General features: G+C 36.1%; 1 protein-coding gene across 1 annotated transcript in view; it reads right to left on the bottom strand.

Annotated features, from left to right (window-relative positions):
* ZNF277 (zinc finger protein 277) overlaps positions 1-25,351 on the bottom strand; it is a 152,534-nt gene that overhangs the window by 17,421 nt on the left and 109,762 nt on the right. The window contains exons 5-7 of the mRNA XM_012550970.3: positions 16,845-16,936; positions 7,301-7,411; positions 4,646-4,778 (exon numbers count right to left, since the gene is read on the bottom strand). Of these exons, the coding sequence (XP_012406424.1) occupies positions 4,646-4,778; positions 7,301-7,411; positions 16,845-16,936 (336 nt within the window). The remainder of the gene's footprint in view (positions 1-4,645; positions 4,779-7,300; positions 7,412-16,844; positions 16,937-25,351) is intronic.

Here is a 25,351-nt window from a genome sequence, read left to right as displayed (position 1 = left end):
TCTCTGTGCCCATTCCTCAAGCACACCTGTGGGCAATTCTTCACAACTCCCTTTGGCCCCATCAGACAGCATTCACTTTATCTCCATAACTGTAAGGAATAAAAGTGCTTGCTAAGCTTCAAACACTTAATGGTCTTGCTCTTTAGCTCAGGAGGGCAGAGAAGGGTACTAATGAGGCTAAAGTTGGAGGTCTGATCTTTGCTTAGGTCAGTTAGCATCAATTACAGCCATGGACAATGGAAATGAGCCACAAAAAGTACCAGGCCAGAGTGGCAAGGAGACATTGGTATACATTCCTTATTGCTGCTACAAAAAATAACTCAAAGCACATCCTATTGTTATTAGGATACTATCATGACATTAGAATGCAACACTTTTTTTTTTTTTAAACTATTCCTCCTAATCACAGAATTACTAACTCAGAATTGTAATGAAATTAAAAATTTGGGGATTGCATATCTTCTTTTAAAAAAATTGGAATTTAAATGGCGTAGGGAATTCCCAGTGAAGAAACTTTCCCTACCAAGATAGATCAGTACTACTTCCAGTTCTACAACTTCTTCGCTTAGAAAGTTGCCTGGAACATTGGCCAAGAGTAATATGTCAGTATGGAGTAAGAAGTGTCACCTGAATCCAGAACATTCTCACTCCAGAGTCGGCTTTCTAGCCATGAGAACATGCTATCTCTCATCTTGTCCATCTTAATATTTGAAAAGAGGCAGAATGGCCTAAGTAAGAGTGTGATAAACTCAGAGTATGAAGACCTAAATCATCTTGTTCATGATACTCATTATGTGTGTGACCAAGGGCAAGTTACCGTGTGACTATATTGTGATGAGATACTTATTGTAGCTATAGTTTCTTAATCATTTGGCAAATACTTTAATATCTGGTAGCTAGGTGGCCCAATGGATAGAGTCAGGAAGACCAAAATTCAAATCCAGTCTCAGATAGGTAGTTCTGTGACTCTGGACAACTCACTTCATCCTGTTTGCCTCAGTTTCCTCATCTGTAATATGAGCTGGAGAAGAAAATGGCAAACTTCTCCAGTATCGCTTTTGAGCAAACCCCCAAAAGGAGTCACAAAGAGTTGGGTATGGCTGAAAACAGCTCAACAAATAATATAATATATATATTCCTTTGCAAACTTTAAAGAAATACCAGTTATCATGTGATTTTCAAACATATTACTGAGGCCTTTTATAGGGAAGCTGGAACCATCACACACAGGACATAAGGAATCAGTTACATGTATTAATAGTGGCAGGCCCTGGAGTATAATGTCAAAGTGAAGCTTGACAGGACCCAATGGTTTAGGCCAGAAAAGGCGTGAGAGGTGAAGTGGTTCTGTTAAGGACAGAAAATTTATAAGCACAGGAGCAAGAGTGAACTATGGGCTAGTAGTACATTTACGTTTTCTAAAAGTGCCAGAGGAAGCTTAATGAGCTCAAGAGATCTGGTCCTTTGAAGTCTTGTCAAAAAAGATGAGTACCTCTGGCCATCTGGTGTTCCCTTAAATCCCATGCTAAGGTGTTAGTTTAAAAGAATCTCAAAAGGAAGGAGCCCTATTAAATCATCCTCCATTTTTTTCTTTTTTTGCTGTACCTCCCTATTTCTTAGAGGTGTAATATTGAAGTCCACTTCCTAATGAATTCTGGTGAACCCTGAAGGAGATGAGATTGAGTGATTTCAGGAGACTAAAGAATTCAAATGATGCATGTGGCTTTGTTGTTTGTTAGCTAGTTGTGAAATATTTGTCATGCACCATGGTAACTCACAGAGCCAGCCTGCAAATACATGCTAAACTAGCTTCATGAGGAGAAAAAAAAATTTTTTTTAAACTTTAAATGCCAAAAGGATTAGAAGAGGCAGAAATTGCTCCTTGGAGCCAGAAAGAAGATTTACATCCTGATTCAGGACACACATGTTCCTTTTTGGAAGATAAAAGTATCACCTTAAAAAAAAAAACTCTACTGAATCCAATAATGCTTTTGTGGTCAATGGTTATCAATTTTAATTCAACATTCATAACAACAGGAAAAAGCCTCTCCCATTTGCTTAGAGGAAATGTCAATGAAAGACAAAACTGCTATCTGGCATCCTATTCCACTTTAAAGTCAATAGAACTTCCATGCATAACTGCCCACTAATCTGCCGTATGTATCTAAAAGTGAGTGGGTGCTCAGGTGGGTGGCCAAACCCCAGGCTGATCTGGTGGTAGAGGAATTCTGGTACCAGAGTAGTTCTTCTTGTCACCAAGGGAATGTTCCTGGCCCAGATTTTTCAATCTCTGATGCTGTGGCTGCTATGACATCCATAGTGCGAGTAGTGTGTCCCAAAGATACCCCAGAGATTCAACTTTACATTTGGAAACTTTTTACAATGTTTTCAATTGCATAGATAGGCCTGGAATGAGACATGGTAGATGAACCAGGAATAAATACCTTGGCCCTTAGGATAGGACATCTAATAATAAAATTTATACAGCACTTTAAGGTTTACAAAGTGCTCTGCCTAGATTGTCTCACAACAATTCTTTTGAGTTAGGTACTATTATTTTCAACAAGAAGAAAAAAATGGGGGGAGAGTGGTACATCCCATTTAATGGAGGTTCCGAGGTTGGTAGACATTTGGGCTCTGGAGGGCTGAGCTGCAATAGGGTTTAAGGCAGGGATCCTCAAACTATGGCCCATGGGCCAGATGCAGCAGCTGAGAACGTTTATCCCCCTCACCCAGGGCTATGGTTTCTTTATTTAAAGGCCCACAAAACAAAGTTTTTGTTTTTACTATAGTCCGGCCCTCCAACACTCTGAGGGACAGTGAACTGGCCCCCTATTTAAAAAGTTTGAGGCCCTCTGGTTTAAGACATGTGGGTTGAATCCTTGGGAACAGGGAGATGGAACTAAGCTGCCTAAAGAGAAGTGAACCAGCTCAGTTTGGGAATGGAGCAACCCAAAGCTCTTGTACTGAACAATAATGGGATTGGGTGCTTGAGAGGTTGCTGTACTTCTAGCCCGGACATAGTGGAGAAGAAAGGAAGAAAAGAAAAAAAAAAGAAGGAAAGAAGAAGAAAGGAGGAAAAGGAAGGAAGACGTAGGAAGAGATAAAACTTATTAAAAGATTCTCCTAGAAGTATTATATATAATTGCAAAAACAAACAAAAACCTGAATTGGAAGCAACTTTAGAATAGTCAGGTAGGGCAGGGGATAGAGTTAGGAAGATGCATCTTCCTGAGATCAAATCTGGCTTCAGACATTTACTAGTTGTATGATGCTGGGTAAATCACTTAACTCTTTTTGCCTCAGTTTCCCCTTATGTAATATGAGCTGGAGATGGAAATGGCAAATTATTCCAATATCTTTGCCCAAGGAAAATCCCAAACAGGATTACAAAGACTTAAAAGCAATACAACTGAAAGGACTGAATAACAATGACAAAGAAAGGAGCCTAACCATCCACCTGGTTGCCCAAATATATGTGGGTGTGCTGAAATACATGATCTTTATGAAGTCACAGTATGTAACAGCAAGGTTCCATGAGCTGAAGAGCAACAGGGACTTGGTAGGGAGGGTGCATTTTCTGACTCTGGAGACTTACACATCTTGAGAGAGAGGGCCGTTCCTGCCCCAGAGACCCCCTTAGCCATTACACTCTCTTGCCACTAACTACATCAAGGCAGAACTATGAAATAGATCCCATGGTTTCTTCTTCTTCAGCTTTATATATCTTCCTTTCTTTCTGCCTTCAGGCTTTTTGTAACCTTGTAGATACCCAGGGTTTCTTATGGCCATGCATATGAATTTCTACTCTCCTGTTAATAACTTATGCTCTGTGCTTCTGATCCTTTTAACCCTACTTAAAAATATACTTGGATTATGACCATCACAAGTTAATGTGTTTGTTATTCTTCTCATGTATTATTTATACATGATAAGGCTTTCTGAACACAACAGTTTAATACCTAGTGGGAAATAGCTTTGTGTAGCTAGGATTTTTAGTTGCTATTTGCGCCACATAGGTGTTTGGTCCTCTCAGTCAGTAAGGATTTAAATTAAATTAACTCTTTGGCAAGATCAGGGTGGAATAGGGTAAGGTGAGATGTGGTGAAAGGAGAAGGAAAAGTTTAAGCACTCTAGTAGGAAACTACTATTAATGAGACTGGTTTTGGAGTAGGAGGATCCTAGATCTGAATTCTGGCTTTGCCATATAGCAGGCATATGACTTTGGTCAAAAAACTTGAACTCCTAGGTCCTCAAATTTCCTCATTTATAAAATAGGAAAGTGGTTCTTCAACTTTCTCATCCAGTTCTGAATCTATGATAACTGTTTTGATCTAAGGCCTAAAGTCAATATATCCCACAAGAAAAAAAAATCTCGAGTGTTTTGAAATTTATTTAAATTAAGTTGTTAATATTAAGATTGCTGTTAATGTGGGTGACATTTTATTTTTTGTAATCCACAAATGTTTGTTCAGCTGTTTTATAAACTCACCATTCTTATGAGGAAATATAATTCTGAAGAGCCCTCCAATTGCATTTTGACCTTTGTGCTAAGTAGCTTGATCAAAAATTAGAGATGGGTCTTTAACAAGATTGTGTTTGCTATACTTCAATCAATTTTTCAATTAGGAAAGGAAAGCCTTACCAAATAATTAATGACATAAAATCGGTCATATTCTCTATTCTTAGCATTGATCTTGCGATGCTGTTTTTTCCTCATGTGGTCCTTAAGTGTATTTTTGTCTCTGAAGAACTTTTCACAGTACAAGCACTGTAAGCTAAAATAAAAACATAAATAATCATATCTGAACTGAAAATTTTCTCAGTCTGCACAATAATAGTACTTTAGACTGCAACAAATTTTATGATCCCCTTTCATTGACTCTTGAGTCACCAGCAAGTTTTGACTCATTAGAGATCATGGTATTGTCTGACTTACAAACATTTGTATTAAATTAAAACAAAAACAACAACAACAAAAAGGGAAAGATTTTTGTGCCAGGGAATATCTTGGAAATAACTGAAAACATTTTGAAAAGTTCCCCAATGTAAATCAGCCTCTTTTAACTAATTATGGGCCTAATGCATTGCTCATCTGTAGTGTCTTTTTGTGTTCAAGTGCAAACTTAAATTGGGAAGACCTTATCAATTTATATACATGCTCAGGATCTACTCATGATAGTGGTGAAGTCTTCTGGTGAACACATATCTCCTTGTATTATGCCCTATTTGATGTCAATAATCAGATAATCAATAATGGAGCAAAAGCTTTTAACTTGTAAACAATGGCTAATATAAGTATTATAAAAGATATGCAGATGATGACTAAAAATGAAGTGGGTTAATCCCATAGGAAGTAAGGAATAATATAGGTCAGCACCAGGATCTATCATCTACTGGGATCCATGAAGTGTAAGATGATTAAGAAAGGTCTCCAGAATATTGGTTAGATGGGAGTTAATTGGAAAACATGAACAGAAATGCACAGGAGGAAGAGAAGGTGGGATTGGTTTGCTCACTGTACCAATGAAGAGAATACTTAGAGTGATAAGACACTGATTTAAACATTATTTATAATCACTTAGGTCAATCAAGCTTTAAAGGGTCGAGAAAATGCTTTAAGAATTTGTGGTTTGTTAGTTAAGGCTTAAAAATCTTATCCTGAAATCATCACCTTAATAGGACTTTCCCTTTGGGATTAGGATTATTTACTATAACTTCTGCTAGGAGATGTTTGTATCTTCATTCTTATAGATGGACACAGAAGCATAGTGAAGTTAAGTACACTGCTTGGGATCAAGCGGTGCTGATACGAAAATCAGAATGAAATGCCTGTTGAGAATTGTTCATTGCTTCTTTGGGGCTATGGTGACTTTCCAGAGAAACTTCAAAAGGATATTCAGTAACCCCTCATTAGTTTGCCTTTACCAGGAAGGCAGGTGCTCCACATAAGTGCATTTCTCCGATAACTAAAGCTAAGTCCTTTAAGCATTGATGCTTTTAAAAGTTTAACTATTTCTGACAGAAATTCTTCTAAAATGTCATACACACTCTCCTATCTTTTTAAACAGGGTATGCTAAATATAATTCAACTTAATCTTGATGACTCAGAGTCATCCTTATGAACCTTGATTACTGTCTCAAAAAGTACTTATGTTTTGCAGAAAAATTCTCCTACCTATCCCTGCTTAATAAGGTAGGCTAGATCGACCAGTGTGTAAATGGAAATCTAGAATGATGACAGTAAGCAATGAACTTCAAAAGATGGGAAGGATTTTTTAAAAATTAAGTTAGAAAGTTCAATCAAACACTTAAAAACAGGATGAAGGAATCACAGTCTTACAGCTGGAAGCACTTGGTTTAATTCAATTCAACAAATCTTTATTATGCTTCTATATGCAAAGCATTCGAAAATGTTTGGGGGTATAAATAGAAAAGCAAGGTGGTTTCTGTGCTCAGAGAGAGTAAACAATTAAGTGTATACATGGTAACTTGAGGTTGGATTGGTATGGAGATCCACTGTAGGAGTGGAAAGTGAACTCAACCAGGAAGGATTCAAAAGAGGTGGAGAAGGAGAACTGCATTCTTGGAGGCAGAGGATGGAACGCCAATTCTGGACGATTGACTTCAGAGGCCATTGTTGGGCTTTTAAATAAGATGATAGCAAAACCCTAATTTCACAGATGAGGTACAGAATAGTGATATGAATTACTTAAGGAGCCACTCCTAGATAGCCCCAGATTATTGAGTTCTTAGGTATATACAGGCTGTTTCAAAAGTGTTAATACAGTTTTAAGTTTATTAAACTAAAAATACTAATTTTTCTATCTCCTCCTCCTCCCTTATTTCCAGAAGAGTCAGGCTAACATTCTAATTTGCTATTATTCAGTTTTTATAATCTGGGAAACCAGATAACTAAGCTATTTTTAGATCTGTGTCTAAAGTGAAACTGTGTGAGGACCCAAGGAACAACCAAATAAAGGACTTGGGAGTTAGTACATGGACTTGGTGACAGCTCTTTCAGCAACTCATAACCTCCTTTTCAGATCTTTGATCCCATCCCAGATAATCCAGATTTCTCCATGTCTGACCTCTGATGAAGTGCATTTACAGTAAATGTGAATTAAAATTAAATGAAAATATAATGTAGAAAAATAAAAATTGTTTTTCAATGCTCCAACTTAAAAAAAAATCACAGACCATCAGATTATACTTTATTATCTTTGGGTATTCAATTGATTTTTAAAACTTCATTGAATTTTATGTGACTTTGAGGTATGTTTCATAAAACAGTACTTACTTGTCAAGCTTCTTCTGTAAGATCTCAAGAAATTCCCTGCAGTGTACAATATTGTCTGGCAGTCCAATGTTGAAAGCATGCTCTCTTGCCATGTGGTTCAAAAGGACAGACCTGCAATGAGATTAGAGATTAAATGAGATGATTTATAGAAATAATCACTAGCTAATAGTGAAGGGCAGCTAGGTAGTGCAGTGGATAGAGTGCCAGGCCCAGAGTCAGACAGACCCATCTTCTTGAGTTCAAATGTGGCCTCAGACCCTTCCTAGCTGTGTGACCCTGGGCAAGATCCTTAACCCTACTTGCCTCAATTTCTTCATCTATAAAAGGAACTGGGGAAGAACATGGAAAATCACTTCAGTCTCTTTGCCAGTTAATAAAGTCTAGTGACAAGACAGAAATCAACACAACTGGTGATGGCCTGGGGCTTGGGGCTTTGTAAGTTTAGTTCTTTCCCAGGTATCAGTTTGTCTTATTTCCTGCTTTCAGTCTTTCATACTATATATCTAGCTTTGACCACACTTTTGAGCTTCAGACCCACCTATATTTACAGCTGCCTTCAGGGCACATCTTTATCTGGATGTTGCACATACTTCAAAAACACAATATGTCCCAAACTGGCTTATTGTGTTTCCCTATAAATCTGCTTTTTCCATTTGACTTCACCAATTTAGTGTGTGGATTCAATGGCACAGTTTTCTTTTCCTTCCTTTGTCTTTTTTTTTTTTTTTTAAATCCCTAGAGCTAGTTCCTTTCCTTTCCTAGTTCCCTTCCAAATGGGAAAAAAAAAATCTTTCTGACCAATTTGCATAGTAAAATAAAACAAATTCCACCTTGGCCATGGATTGCAATGTAATGCAAAGATCCGCCAAAATATGTAATATGAATTCTGAGAAAATGACAGAATAGATAATGAAATGTACCATTACCTTATGGCAGAAGTGGAAGACTACTGGATACAATAGCATATATAGTCAGTTAGAGTCATTATATCTGACGTTTTGCTTGTTTTTCTTTGTCATGAAGAATGATTGAAGAAGAGAGAGATGTAAGAGACAAAAGCTTTGAATTAAGAGCATTAAAAAAAAGTAAATAGAAAAAAAGGATGTCTTATTCTGATATGTCATATAGCTTTGTGAATCCTAGTTTTCTTGATATGTTATCACAGAATCTCAGTAAAACCAATATAGTCCAATATATAGTAGGCTGAGAATCCCTTCTACAAAATCCCTAAAGAATAGTTACCCAGCTTGTCACTGAGACCTCTAGTAAAGGGGTCTTTTTGTAATCCTTTGAACTTTGGGAAAGCTCAAATTCTTAGAAAAATATTTTTTTCTTACAGGAAACTGAAATCCATCTATTTTATTTGCCCCCTTAGGACAAAGAAGAATGAATTTAATCCCCTTTATACATGACAATCCTTCAAAAACTTGAATAACAGTCTCATGTTTGCTCTAAGATTTTCTTCTCCATGTCAAACATCTCCAGTTCATTTAGCAGATTGCTATATTACCGCAAAGCTTCCTTTAAAGTGCTTGGGTTATCTAGTACCAGTAATTAATTATTATTGTTATAATTAATAACATAAAAATAATTTGACAACCCATCTTGCATGGTGATTTAAGGTTTATCAAGTAGGTTCTTCATGATCAGAAGGTGGGCAAGTCTCAGCTAAACCCCCACCTTCTGCAAGTAGCCTTTCCAGACATCTTTCATCTTTAGTTGTCTAGCTTCTGAGATTATCCCTAGTTTATCATATATATAAATATATGATATCTATCTATCTAGCTATATGTAGTTTGAACATAGGTGTCTATATGCTACCTCTCATATATACAAGGTATATACCTCGTATATATGTATATAGACATATATACTATATATGCTATATATATATATAGCATTAGATATAGCTATAGATATACAGATATATAGATATAAATATAACTTGTCTGTATGCTTCCTCTCCCAACAGATTCTAAGCACCTTCACAGTAGGGCTATCTTTTACCATTTTTTAAATTCCCAGCATTCAGTAGGATGTCTGGCCCATAGTAGGTGCTTAATAAATATTTTTTGACAGACTGATTACAAGTATTACTAGTTTCATTTCACAGGAAGTCTAGAGAGTGACTTTTCCATGGTCATACAATTAGTGTTATTAGGTTGTAAGCTCATAAGAGCAGGGATTCTACTTTTTCTAAATTTTGCATTTCTCCTAGCACAGTGCTTTTGCATAGTGAATAATGCATTATAAATAACAGTGCACCCAATAAAAGGTTTGTAGAATATATGAAATATGAAAAGTATTTTTCTTTGGATTTGAAATCAAGCAAAAAGCATTTATTAAATGTTTACTACATAGTAGGCACTGTTAGGTACTGGGTTATAAACAATAATAAAAGTCTCTCTTATTAAGGATTTTACACTCAATTGGAGTAAATAATATGTGTACATGTAGGTTTATACAGAATAAAAATATGTTAAATAAATACAAAATCACTCAACCAATCAATAAGAATTCATAATGTGCTCACTATAAGCCAGATACTGTTCTAGACACTAGAGATTAAAATAGAAAGCATGAAATAATCCTTTCTCTTAAAGAGTTTATGCTCTAATAGGGAAGACAAGAGTTACACATACATGTACAAGACAATACATTTTTAAAAATATAATATAGTAGGGCAGCTAGGTGGTGCAGTGGATAGAACATCATCCCTGAAGTCAGGAGGACATGAGTTCAAATGTGACCTCAGACACTTAACACTTCCTAGTTGTGTGATTCTGGGCAAGACATCTAACCCCAAGTGCCAGAGGGAGGAAGATCAGATAAGGCTTTATGTAGATGAGGTAACCTGAGCTGTGCCTTGGAGCAAGTTAGGGATTCAGTGAAGAAGAGATCAAGAAGAAGAAGACAGAGGAGACAGCCAATGGACCACATCCATTTACATTCTTAGGCAGATAAATATCTATTAAACAATGTCATACATTTGGTGACTAGCTAATAAGAGATACACTGGAAGACATATATACATGGGAAAGATGCGCACAAGAAATACATGAATCCCTGTCTGGATTAGGAGACCAAATTTGTGTTTATTTCTACTTGGGTAAAATAATCACAGGGTTCTAAAGCTAAGCTATGCCTTTGCTCTCTGATCTGCAAAATAAGCTGCTTTTTATGTACTTACTCTTCCAAATTATGGAGAAGGAAAAATGATAGTACCCTCTTACAATAAAAATATTTAGAATCATGGGAAAAGCCTAAAAACTGTCTAATCCCTACCACTGTCTTTTTTTGTTTTCTGCCCCATACCATCACTGTAGAAGTACAATGGCCCCAGGGCCATTTTGTATTTTTCTTTCCCCACGGATTGCCCAAGGCCAAAGAATTTATCACCCAGAGGCAAGCCTCTTACAGAGATGCTTCTTGGTTAGAGCTCAGCTAGTCTGTTTCTTGGAAGGCAGGTACAATCCTCCCTGCTGGGACTGTACCCAGAGGCTCTCTCCCATAATGGATACATCAGAGCTTGTGCTACATTGGGGAAGCCTCTGGGAATCTATGATCAACTCCACTGCACTGTGAGACATCAGAGTAGGGCATTTAATACAAGCATCCCTTCACCTTGTAACCTAACCTGCAGTACAAGACAAGTCTCATTAAGGTAATCTTTCAATTTAAGATGTGTGAGGGAAAAAAGGATAGAACCCAGTCTCCTTGTTTCCTGACTTGTCCCCCACCATCCTCTGATTTCTTGGTACTTAACTATTTAATGCGATTGTCACTTGGCTGGGGGAAAGGGTCATCTTTATTTACTCATATTTGCCATTTTGATGTGATTCAATCAAATATGATATTTTAAGTTGTCTAACTTTACTATCTGTTTCTAATCATCTGCTTCTCCATTACCACAAAGGGAGCTTTGTCTCCTAATTACAACTATCTCAGCCAGAATTTCAGTCTCTTTTCTTTTAATGTTTTTACCTTGGGTCTACAAGTGTTTTATACATAATTATAGATGATCCTTCACATAGGCAATTCTGATGAACTAAAGAATTCTTAAAATCACACAATTCAAATAGATGGTCATAATTTTAAGAGATTCAATATTTACTATATTTATTTACATATTATTCTATTTCTACACTTCAGAAAAATAATTTCCCTACACAGTTTTCTCTATCTTCCCATATTATTTTTATTTCTGTTGATATTTTATACTGATAGAATGAGCTTTTCAATAGACAAAAATTCAAATGAATGATTACCTAGTTGCTTTTCTTTGACTGAGGTTTAGAGATAAGAACAATTATCCCTTCTCTTTTTAAAATTAGCTTTTTTATTTTCCACGGGGCTAAAATGCCAACATTTTATTGTACTTTTTGGATCTTTCCAAATTACAAAGATAAGGAAAGGAGGACTGGTAGCCTGGGTTGAGATTATAGGGCTGTCAGGACTCATAATGAACCTAATATTCAGGAAGCTGCGGAATTAGCTGGACACTAGTTTCTCATTCAACATTGCACTTTTTTTTTTTAATGTGTGGAATTTCTGAAGAAGGGAAGAAATTTTAAGAAATCTGGAGAGCAACTGATGCTGAGAGATTTAAGCTTTTTTATATCTCTATTAAGAACAGAGACAGTTAAGATTTCATACCCTCATTTTAGTGGGAAATTATCAGAGGAAACATGGAAGGAAAGATCAAATGACCTTATAAATGTACATATTACAGGCATAACACCAACATCAGTAGCCTCTCCCATGGAGACTAGATATAGTTATTGTTACCTCGTTAAATCAGCTTTAGGGTGTTGGGGAATTGGCAGTTTTAAGTCATTTGTGACTGAGACTATTTTCTTGCCAAGGCTGAGTGAGGTATAAAAAAAGGGCATGAAAAGTACTTATTTCTTAACTAAAGTAAAATTTTTCATATTTATTTGATCTTTTGCCTCACAAAGCAGATAAGGAAAGAAAATTCTTCTTGAGAAGAAATGTAACTTGCTATTTTGAGATAAATGAATGATAGGACTATATATATGCTCATTTCACTCAGCATCAGTTCATGTAAGTCTCTTCATCCTGCTGGTCATTTCTTACAGAACAGTAATATTCCATAATATTCATATACCACAATTTATTCAGCCATTCTCCAATTGATGGGCATCCATTCATTTTCCAGTTTCTAGCCACTACAAACAGGGCTGCCACAAACATTTTGGCACATACAGGTCCCTTTCCCTTCTTTATTATCTCTTTGGGGTTAAATGCTTCTTTCTTTCCCCTTTCCCTAAAATCCTCTGGTTGTTATGTGTCTATGTCAACTGAATTTCAGATCATTTTCAGAACCATTTGCCTCCTTTCTTTAAGTGCCTTAAAAATATGGACCATGTGCTGAATGAAATGAGCAGAACCAAGGGATCATTATATACTTCAACAACGATACTGTATGAAGGTGTATTCTGATGGAAGTGGATTTCTTTGACAAAGAGATCTAACTCAGTTTCAATTGATCAATGATGGACAGAAGCAGCTACACCCAAAGAAAGAACACTGAGAAATGAATGTAAACTGCTTGCATTTTTGTTTTTCTTCCCGGGTTATTTCTACCTTCTAAATCCAATTCTCCCTGTGCAACAAGAGAACTGTTTGGTTCTGCACATATATATTGTATCTAGGATATATTGTAACCTATTTAACATGTATAGGACTGCTTGCCATCTGGGGGAGGGGGGGTGGAGGGAGGAAGGGGAAAATTGGAACAGAAGTGAGTGTAAGGGATAATGTTGTAAAAAAATTACCCTGGCATGGGTTCTATCAATAAAAAGTTATTAAAAAATAAAAATTAAAAAATATGGGCCATGTTTAATCTACCTTTGTGTCTCTTCGAGTTGCTTGTAATGATCTGAACAAAATAACATTCTTAATGTTTGTTGAATTAAAGATTCATCTATCACATCTATCCATGTGAAAGTTCAGCCATGGAATGAAAATGTTACCACAAATATTTATAGATATCAGTTTTATACTAAATAATTGGAGGTGCAACCTAAATTTTATGTTTTGGAAATGATTCTTAGGATCATAGATCTAGTACAGTCCTTCAATTTCTTATATCTGATAGAATGTAAAAGCTTTGAGGACAAACACTGCTTAATTTTTTCCTCCAAATCCCCAACAGCTAGCACAATACCTTGCACATTAAGCATTTAAGAAATGCTTATTGATTGATTGATGAAGAAATTGACAAAACATAGTTTCTGAATGTTAGAGTAATTGGTTCAATGGACCACCACTAAAATAAAAAAGTTATTTCATTTTTTGCATGTTATTAGTGATATTGATGGGCTGGTATTGAGGAACATGAACATTACATAGTCCCCACTGCTAATAATAGCATAAATTTTGAAATGGTTAATCTGGATTAGATATATTATTAATGACAGTGAAGTAGACCTTTCATTTAGTTTTTTTGTTTCTAAGTGTTAGAAGAGCTATGAAGATGGATAAGATACAATTTTTACTCTTGAGAAATTTATGGTACAAAAATGGAAGATAGAACACATTTCCAACATTAAATATAACACCAAACAGAATTAAAATATAAAGAACACAAACTGATATTAGATGTGGGAAAGATCACTGGCAGGTGGGGAGTGTCAAGTACAGAGAATCATTTACAGTGTCTTTCTGTAAAGTTGAAACCAACTGAGTTTGCTGACAGATTGAACACAGGATACAAGGAAAAGGGAGACTGATGTTGTCTGATGACTCAGATTCTGAGCCACCTGTGAACAATGCTGATATCCTTAACAAACCATGGAACCCCTGACATTGTACTCTCTTAATACGATAAATTTGAACTATGCCGTTTGTTTAAATTTTTAACTGAGTATGATCCAGTTCTCCTTAATTTCTCTGTACCAGTATTTGCTATTTCTTTGCCTCTAAAACCTGTGTTGTTTTAAATGGGCTAGTGTGTTATATTTGCAGAGCACTACATTGTGTCTAGAGCCTTCCCCTATAATGCCCATCTGCCCTTGTCTTATATAGGAAAGAAGAAAATATAGAGCAGCTTGCAATTTGATGGTGATACCTACAAATGTGTACCTACAATTTCATATTTATGTTTGTTTTTAAGTTTCTTTAGTATTTAAATTATTAAATTAAAAAAAGTTAGAAGTTCAGGGTTAACAAATTATTTAAGATTTAAAAATCATCTAACTTGAAATACTCTTTTGGATAATCATCTAAGCAATTCTCTCAACGTAAAAACAGGGATTTTTTTTGGTAGGCTTTTATTTTTATGTTAAATTCACTCTTTTGATTAGTTCAAATATATATCTTTTTTTTTTTTTTTTGGATCAGACCAAGTCCCAATTAATACGGCAAGGTTATGGGAACCAGATTCATCACCTGTGAAACAAACTCAGTGATCTTTAACAAGTGAAGGGCTTGGCAGATCAGGCAACACATTGTAAAACTCTGAAATAAAATATTTTAGCCAACTATATCCTTTTAAAAATCACCGCATCAATTAATGCCACTTGGTCCTTCAAGGTATTCTTAAATTTTGGTTCTTTCTGTATTAATATTTCTTCTCTTTCCAAAAATTGAATTTCTCAAATTATTTCTCAAATAAATTTTTACTTGTCAATAAGCCAAAAGATTTTCAGCCAGAGGCTCAATCTTGTTGCCTTTTACAAATGTTTTCAATTTTTTTCATTGTCTTCAAGATTTCAAGGATGTTTCTTTGAAACATTTAGAAAGATCAAGTTGCACTCCAATCTTGCTGTGTCAGAAAGAATCCTGAATTCAGTTAAAATCATTTCATCAAGAGTCTACTTAATCTCCTCTCAATCCTGAACAGCAACAGTCTCAGAGTAATGACAATTAAGTATGATTTCTTTAAAAGGATACCAGATCTTGATACTTACATGCAATCAAAATATCTTTATTTTTAAATTCTATGTTGAGATTTCTCATTTTTGACCTAACTCATTATTAATTTATTCTTTTAAGAGTTTCATTTCTCTTTTGAATTTTTCTAGAGTTTCTTCCTATTGTTCTATGCTTTCTGGGAAGTCCACCTGATTTTCTCTCTTAAGAGGATGTTTTTGTTCAGTCTTGTCTGATTCTTTGTAACCTTCTTTGGGGTTTTCTTGGCAAAGATACTAAAATAGCTTGCATTTCTTTCTCCATCTCATACAGATGGGGAAACTGAGGCAAACAGGATTAAGAGGCTTTCCCAAGGTCACACAGTTAGTAAGCATCTAAGACCAGCTTTAAACTTAGGAAAATGACTTGTCCTGATTTCAGACCTAGTGTTCTATCCACTGTACACCCACCTGCCCCTTTCAAGAGGTAATATTTGGCTAATTTTCTTTATATTAAAAAACTTATTTTTAGAGCTTGATTTCTTTCTTTTAAGGTTTTACACATCCTCTCTTCTGTTGGCTTATTTACTTTTGACCTAGATAATTATTCAGTTTCCCTAAAGATTTTCTGGTCTTTTAACCTTTCCTTTGTATTATCCTTCACTTCTGCATAAACCCCTTGAAACCTGTGCTGCTGGCTACTTTCAGGTTTTCTTGGGTTGGAGGATATACTGTTTGGCTGATTTAGAGTCTTTAGTATGAGTAAGCTTTGAGGGATGAAGGGAATGGAGGGCACTAGCCTCAGCTGAGTTTCCACTCAGGGTTGTTTGTTTCCCTCTTGCCTGTGTTTCTGAGTATAGTGTTCATTTTCCATCCAGCCTGAGTGTCATAACCTGTGGTCCCTAAGTCTTTCCTTTGTGTGGTAAGCCAAAAAATCAGTGTTTACTCTCTGAATTTTGCTGGCTGTGAAAATGAGGAGAAAGATGAGGAGCAGGGGTGCTGATGTTGGTTCTGATCTATTACTGCCATTGAGAATCACTACAATTAGAATTTAGTTCCTGTTTGTTTCTACTCACTGGAGTGGGTAACAGTGTAGGTTGAGAGACGTTGAAGGGGAAGTCTAAATATTAAAGTTCCTAGTGTTAATTCATTTTAAAAATCTATTTGGGGAAGGGGAGGATGGCTCTTTCTTCTTATTGTTTGGATTTGACAATTCTATATCCAGCATATAATATCCATATAATAATATAATTTCTTTATTTTTAGGTTTTGAGATTGGAAAAGTTTTCAGGAAAGAGCTATTCCACTACCTAACTGGCTATGTGATCTGTATATCTCAGAAGATCATTGTTAAATGACAATTTTAGAAACTAGATCATTAAGTATTTATTAGTTCTTATAACTCTGTTTTGATTTGTTTTGTTTAAGAAAAGAAAGGGTGGAAAGGGAGAGGGAGAATATAGGCCAACAAAAGAAGTTATACTCAGGATTTATCTTCTTGAATTCTAACAGATGCTGCTAGAAAAGTTCTACTGAGGCACACCATAAAGTTTAATGTTTTGGGCAATACATATAACTCCTCCCTCTCCTCACCTCCTCCCCGTTTCCCTCCCCCAAATTAAAGAATCTGCAAATAAAAGTGAGCCCTTAAAGATGAAAAAAACTCAAACCTGTTTCCTGTGAATTCTTCACTGCAAAACATACACATCCCATGGAAACTTGTATCATATCTTTCACGCTGTTGTTGTTCTAGGATTTCTTTCTGCAAAACAAAGGCAGATTTGATTCATAATAGTTTTGCAAATTCATGATTAAGGGTTTCTGAATTATTTTTAACCTGTTTTGTCATAAAATCAGGCAAACATTTTTTTTTTACTTTGTAAAAAAAAAAAAAAAAAAGTGTGGATGGAAGTTGGCGTGAGAGGGAGACTGAGCATTTGATAATATCCTAAATCTCTACCTTCAGTAATGTTCTCTTGCCAAAATTCATGTCTTCAATCTCTAATTGTTACTAAACAGTTCCGTTTGAATGTCCCACGGTCACCGTAAGCTCAGTATGTTCAAAACTGAACCAATCATCTTCTCTTCCAAATCAGCTCAGCCACTTTCCTGACTTCCCAGTTGCTGTCACCACTAACAAATACTCCTATAATTATCCAGACTAAAAACCCTGAGTCATCTTTGATTCATCTTGTTGATGCCTCCTCGATATGTAGTCAGTCAATCATCAAGGCCTATTGATTTTATTTTTCTTTAAAATGTCTTTTAATCCCTTCCTCCTTCTTTATTCCAAATGCAAGCATCTATTCCAGGCCTTCATTGTATCACAGCAGGATTACTATAATATCCTCCTTAATGTCAGCTTTTACCTGATTTTATCCATCCTACTGCTCAATGAATTCATCTTACTTCCTCAAATGGCTCCTAGTTTTTTATTCTATTACGTCTAGACTCATCTGCCTTCCCCCTTGATAGCAATTCTGTCCAATCTACTTCCCAAAACACATTCACACATTCAAACTCCTGATATTGTTGGTCTCTACATTATGTCACAAAGACATGATTCTCATTCTTCCATCTTTGCCCTTGATTATTTGGTTCTTATCTGAATACCTTTCACTTGATAAAAATGATGCCTACTTTTCAAAGCAAAGCTCAAATTTATATTTCTTCCATGTAGTTAGGTTTGTTGACTATTCTAGTTCCCAGATCTCAGTTCTCAATCTCCTCAGAACTTACTGCTTTCACCACATGATTTAGCATGCATATATATGTAATTGTATTAATCACTAATTGTATTGTATATGGAATATTTTCCAAAGCTCTTGTATGCTGCTTTAGAGGATGAATCATGTCTTTGGCGTCTATAATTCTCTGCAACCTGACAAAGTACTGAGCTTTCAGTAGGCATTCTATATATACCTGCTTGACTTATAATATAAATAGATTACTGAATTGTATACAATCTAAAATCTCACCAAACAACAGGTTTCCTGAGCCTTTCCTTCTTTCTTTAGCTCCCACCCTACCCCCTAATCCCAACCTCTCTGCCGAGGATCTCATTTCATACTTCAATAAAAGAAAAAAAATGGTCATTCGGTAAGAGTCCCTTCTTCTCTCCTCATTTTACATCTCTCTGATAACCATCTCTTACTCTCTCCTCCTTGGCCAAACCCTCCAAACATCCTCTTCTATCTTCCTATTAGATTGTTCATCTCCACTCTTCTCTCTCTAACTCTAATTTACAATTTCTTCCTCCCTTCTTTTCTGCTGCTTAAATATTCCCAAGTCTCCTTTATTTTTAAAACAACTATGCATGCCAATAACTGCTCCTATATCTCTATTTCTTTCTCTGGTAATATTTTTGGGGAGAGAAAGATTTATATTAGGAAGCTTTCTCTTCACTATCTCTCAAACTATCTGCAATATGACTCTCAATATTATTATTTAATAAAACTTCTCTCTCTTTAAATTTATTAATGATGTCTTATTTCACAAAACTAATAGACTCTTCTTGATCCTCATCCTTTTGAGCCATCTGGCACCTGACACTGCTCACCACCTTCTCTCTTAGGATACCCTCTCTTAAATTTTTGTGATTCTCCTCCATCCTGTCTGGCCATACATATCTCTCTTTCTTTTTCGGGATCATCGTCCAAATCCCTCCCGATAACTGTGGGTATCATTCAGGGCTCTTTCCTGAGGTTTCTTTTGATTCTTCTCATGGTCCTGTCCCCTCTTGCACATGATGCCCAGATTTTCATCTCCAAGTCTGGTCTTTCTCCTGAGCTCAGGTACCACAACACTAACTGCTTATTGGACAACATACTGGATATCCAAAGGCATCTTCATCTCATTATGTTCATATCAAACCAGAACACTCTAAAAACCCTCTCTTCTTGTGAATTTCCTGATAATGAGGGTACCACTTCTCTTCCAGGTACCCATGTTTGAAAACTTGCTATCATTCTCCACTTCTCTGTCTCACTTGTTCATGCTAATTACCACCAAATCTCAACATATTTACTTTCACAACATCTCTTATATTTGTTCTCTTTTCTTTATTCAACAGCCATGACCCTAGTTCACATCCTCATCATTTCTTGACTGGATCTTTTTTTAGGTAATTGGGGTTAAGTGATTTGCCCAGGATCATAAAATTAGTGTCAAGTGTTTGAGGCAGGGTTTGAATTCAGGTCCTCCTGATCTCAGGGCTCTTCTCTATACACTGTACCACCTTTCTGTCCCCCTGCAATAGCCTTCTATTGATTTTCCTGCTTCTTTCTACCCCAATCCATCCTTCACACAGCTGCTAAAGTGATTTTCCTAAAGTGCGTGTCTGACCAAGTCACCTTCACCTACCTTACTAATGCATTCCAGGGGCTAATAGTTACTTACACTCAAATATAAACTTCTCTGCTTAAATCTTATTACAACTTCATCCCTCCTTATCTTTTTAGTGTATGAATAGTTTACTCTGATCCAATCATGCTGTGTCCTGAATATGACTCTTCATATCTGCAATGTTCTCTATCCCAATGTCCTATTCTTGTATGCTTGGCTTTCTTTGAATCTCAGGTTAAATGCTACTTACTCCAACAGGCCTTTCTTGTTCCTTCTTACTTATAGTTCCCATTACTGGGAGTAATGATTCCCAGAATTCTCTATAATAACCTTCCTAAGGTTACCTTCCATTTACCCTGCATTTTATCTTGTAGGTTCTAATTTATATATGTTGTCTACTTTATTACTGTATATGTTCCTTGAGGGGAGGGATTTGTTTTTAGTGTTGGGTTTTTTTTTTTTTTTTTTTGTATTCTTGGGGCTTGGCATAGTGCAAGCCTGGTATATCATTAATAATCAAGTTAGCAACAGAGATAATGTTGATATTTAGTTCTGCAGTGAAAAAAATTAAAGCAACCAAGTTAACATTTTGTCTTTTTTTTTCTTCTAGGTGCATTTTTTGGTTTCTATTTCTCTTGATTCTATTCGTTCCCTTCTTTTATTACTTTGTTGTTTTGCTTTTATATGTGAGAAAGATTTTCTGTTGGAAAATTTTAATGTACTTTATAACTTTATAGGCACATAGGTACTATGTGCCTTTAGAGGAAAGGCTATATACAAAATTAAAAAAAAAAAATTCTGGCTCTCATTTCCCTGGATCATAACCTCATTCTCATAAGAGTCATTCCAATCAGTAACTATTTCATCTGACTTAGGTTGAAGAATGCTACAGGGAAGGAAACTAGTTTGCTCTATTAGAACCTTGCAGATATTGACCTCAAACAGGGAAATATAATGCATTTAAATAGTTTAGCTTACTTAGGCCTTCTCAATTTTCCTTTGTATTTATACTAGGCATATAGAATCAAATTACACTCGATTAAACTCCTGCTGGGTTAATTAGTTCAAGAATGACAAGAGAAGATTCAGAGTATTCCACTTATGTATTACCCTATCTCGTTAAGGGAGGGGAAATAGGATTTTCTCACTTTTGACAGGTATACCTTTGACAGATATGTGCATTGTTTGTGCAGTCATACAAGCTTACAGTTATTATTACTACATGGAATATCATTATGTCTGTTCCAAAATCTGTTAGGAAACTAATTTGTGCTTGTTTCATAAATACTTTTATTTTTAATCTTAAAAACTAATGAGAATCCACTGACCTTTGCTTTATGTTCCTCATACTTGTGACCCTCTCCTTTTTTATTTTCCTTCCCTATTTTAATTTTAAAAAGTTTTATCAGTACCTTTTGTTTTCATATGTTAGTCATTACTAGATTTTGTCTCTCCCTCCCCTTCTCTCAGCTTGGAACTGATTCCTTTTTTGTGACCAAGAAAAATAATTAAGCAAAAACCGTTGATGGACTAACAATGTGTGAACTATGCTGGCCTTGTGGTTCTCTACCTCTCTGTTAAGGAGAAAGGTTTGCTTTATTAACACTTCTCTGAGTAATGATTCCCAGAATTCTCTGTAATAACCAAGCACAGTTATAATTACTCAGAATTCAGTATCTTCAGTTTCATTACTTTCATTCATATAATTGCAAGTCTCTTTCTCTCTCTCTCTCCTTCTCCCTCTCTTTCTCTCTCTCTCCCTCCCCACCTTCCCTCCCTCCTTCTTTCTCTCCCTCAGCTCTCTCCAATATATGTATATAACATATATATACATACACATACACAACATACATACACATTCATATGTTTAATAGTTATAAATGTGACCACTATGAAAAATTCAGAGAAACATGACAAGTTGTGTATGAATTGGTGCAGAGTGAAGCAAACACAAATTCTTTTTCTCCAAATTTCTCCTATTTGTCACTTCATACTGTGCAATATCGTCCATTACATTCATAGACTACAACCATTTCAGCCTTCCTCACTCACCTTCTTTACTGTTCTCAGACTAGTAAACTCCTTGAAAGGCCATTTAACCACTAAAATTCACTTATCCCCAAAATATATTACCTTCAAGCTTTAGACAAATTGGGCAGCAAAGAAGATAAGTTTCTCTATATTTCAATGCTGTTATACTAACTCTTTTATGATTTGTTAATAGCAATGTAGTCTTTTGGGTAAATGTAAAACTTCTTGTAAAAGGAAGAGTTCATTTTAACCGCAAATATGAGGGCATAGTCAGGAACCATACAATTACCAGTCGGCATAGGTCAAGATGCCCTGAATTGTGAAAAGTTGGGACTAAAACAAGCAAAAACTAGATGGATTTTGAGTGATCTGCCTACATACACTTTGCATCTGTATAGAAACACTGAGTTCCAAAATACTAACCACAAAGCAAGACAGCTTTAATGCAATCAGAGAAGGTTAGTCTTAACTTCTGAGGGAAGATTCTGGGGGTGTAGAGGGAAAAAAGCATAAGGGTAATGAGGTTACAGGCTCATTGAGAATTACTTTCAATAGTTGTTTTAAATGTTAAAAATGTTAAAACAACCAGCATAGACCTGCTGGAAAAATAAAAGCTGCATTTCTCATAGTTGGGAAAAATGATTATTAATCACCAATCATGGGCGAGATCCAGACTTTTTCCCTGTCCTCTATTCTTGTTTGAAGTCTAGCTTTTGCAAACCTGACCTCTGCCAAAATTTACCCCCCCCCCCCCCCACCATCTATTTATCTTTCTGTCTGTCTATCTATCTATCTATCTATCTTTATGGACATTTATCTAAGGTATCCAGTTTCTGTGTTCCATTCAAAGTAGTCTGAGTGGAGATAGATTCTTTGTCTTGATGTCTTGATTGCCCAAGGCTGGGGGGTGGTCTGGATATAGAGATAGTCTCATAATCCAACAGTGTCATCCACCTCTCAGGCCCTTACTAGAGTGAGTCCACTTCTCATTGTAATATTCATTCATTCATTAATTGTTAGTCAGAGTTAATTGCCACTCTTAGGGACATCCACCTTTCCAAGGGCATATAAACTATGAGCCATGAAATAGGGATGGCCAAATGACTATTTCTTTTATTAATAAAACGCCAGCATTATTAATAAAATTATTAATTATCCAGAAATTATATCTCTCAAACTTTTAAAATATCACAGTCATGGATAATTTAATTTGTAGTGACAACATGAGTCAGAAAATTATAGGGATAACATTGCTGGAAGGTGTTGTTCCAGGAGGAAGGAAAAATCCAGCAAACAGTAAATACAATAAATACAGTTATCCTTTTCCCATCATGGTTTTGATATATCACAGGTTGGCATGAGAAACTGAATGGGAATATTTTGGGAGTTTTGTATAAGCTGCAGAAAACATACAAAGGTTAGTAGATGATACAAAAGAAATTTAGGAATTAAAAAAATGAATAAAACCTATGTATAATGTTGTATTATATCAACAAAAATGACTCAGATTTCTTCTTTGGTATGAAGGGAGGGCCAAAATTTTTTCATGTATTTTCCAGATGGTGAGGGAACTGTGTTCCTAATGCCTGAGATGCAGAAGGAATAACTGTACTATAAAGATCATTCTTAAAGCTTCAGGGACTGGAATAAAAAATGGATTTGTGATTTCATTGGTCTATGGAACTTTATAAGAGTGTTGAGAAATGACACACCCTAACAACATTTGAGGATCCCCAGATCAGTGTTGCAGGTATTGTGAAAGAATTCGCAGTCCCAATCTCCAAGTTAAGTTGGCAAAAAAAAAAAAAAAAAAGGTTTATTTGATGCCGAGAATTCAGCAGGCTAGATTCTTCATTGGAAATAACAAATAATTGAAAGACAGAGAACAACTTTAATCCAATCTTCTATTGCCTAAAAGGCTAAAAAGTACAAGTTGATTCTATGATTCCAGGCTAAGGAGTAATCTCCAGATAAATTAAGGTTGGTGGGCTAGGGTGTAATTTCTAGCTGAATTAAGGCTTGAGGGTGGTGGGCTAAAGAGTAATCTCCAGATGAATTAAAGGCGGTCTCTGAAATTTGATTACTGTAGGAGTTTCTTGAGGCTAGAAGCTATCTGGCTAAGGAATGGTCAGAAATAAAGTTTTCTGAGATAGACTTCAAGCCAGAAGATTTAGGGTTTCCTGACCCAGCCCCCCCTTAAAAATCAAGGGATCAAAGAATCCTATTACATCAAGAGGAAACTTCCACCAATGCAGATCCAACTTATCCTCTTGGTGATTACAGATTTATTCAGGATCACACAGCCAGTAATTTTCAAGTATTTTGCCTTGAAGACCATCTTCCTGGCTTTAAAGTCAAAGCCACCCTATAATTCTGTTGTAGCATTTCAGAGAAAAATAAGTCACAGTTTCTGCCAAGAAAGAAACTCTATTTTATCTTTTCTGGACTATGAGATGGCCTAGAATTCTTAGGAAAAGTTATTTTTGGGGTTCAGCTTGCTCCTGCTTGGGATGAACTTAATTTTCTTTTAGTTGTGAGGATCCCCTTTATTAAAAGATCACCTCTCTACAACTTTAGAAATAGCTGGTGGTAAAGTAGATAGAGCTTTTGACCTACTACTACACTTGAGGACCACTCTAGGTCCTAGAGTCTTGAAGATCTGAGTTCAACTGCGACTTCAGATACTTACTAGCAATATGGCCTTGGGAAATGGGACTCTTGTTTGCCTCAGTTTCCCCAGTCCAATGTGGGGTGAGGGGGAGGAGGAGGGCAAGCACAAATGTACTAACAAGCTTTATATAAGATAAATAGGAAATGATTAATGGAGGGAAGGCATTAGAATTAAGAGGGTTTGGGCAAGGCTTCTTAAAAAAAGATAGCATTTTATTTGGGACATATAGGAAGCTAGAAGGCAAGAATGAGGACTTTCCAAGCATGGGATGCAGGGGTAGACAGCCAGAAAAAAGTGCCAGAACTCAAGAAAGGGAGGGTCTGGTTCATGGAAGACAGGAGGACACTGTTAGTAGATTGAATAAAATGCATTGGGAATTAAGGTATAAGAAGACTGGAAAGATGTGAAAGAGTTTAAATGTGAATGCTAGGTAGAGGATTTTGTATTTGATCCTAGAAGCAAAAAGGAGTCACAGGAGTTTGACACCATTAGGTCTGTACTTTAGGAAAACCAACATAGTGGGTAGTCAGAAATGGATGGGAATTTATTTAGTTTCCACAGTTATAAAAATTAAATTGGAGAAACGAAACTTAAATTAGAGAAATGGAAATTCCCAGGGAAATTGAAGGGTGGTGGGTGAGTTTGGGGAAGTGAGAGGATGTAGATTATCTCCCCCCCAAAAAATCTAAGAATATAAGTTCCTTAGGGACAGGACTGGGCTGTGTAACTAGGGGTGGTGGCCTGAGCTTTGAAAAAAATCCTTTGTTCTTTGCCCCTAGCTTTCCATCTTTATCTTCCCCTTCAAGAAAGGAAGTTCTAGAAGGGATTGAGTGGGAACCCCCCTGCCCTGTTAGGCATTTGATAGCCTCAGACTTTCTTATTTCATTTTTAGAAACCCTGGGCAGTGGGGAAAGGAGCCAGGGAGGTGGGGAGGGAATTAAAAAATGGGACTTTCACTCCTTGCCTGGGTTTGTGTGTCAGAGATGTGCACCCTGTCTCATGAGAACAAAATAAACCTTTTCCTGCACTCATACGAACTTATGATTGTTTTAGTGACCACTACTGTCCCACACAGATTAAACAGAACCGAGTGTAGTGGACAAAGTCTTGAAGCTGGCAGATCCATCGGCA

This window comes from Sarcophilus harrisii, chromosome 5, assembly GCF_902635505.1.
Source record: "Sarcophilus harrisii chromosome 5, mSarHar1.11, whole genome shotgun sequence".
NCBI lineage: Eukaryota > Metazoa > Chordata > Mammalia > Dasyuromorphia > Dasyuridae > Sarcophilus > Sarcophilus harrisii.
The sequence above is the reverse complement of the archived record's forward strand: the minus strand, read 5'-3'. Positions and strand labels throughout refer to the sequence as shown.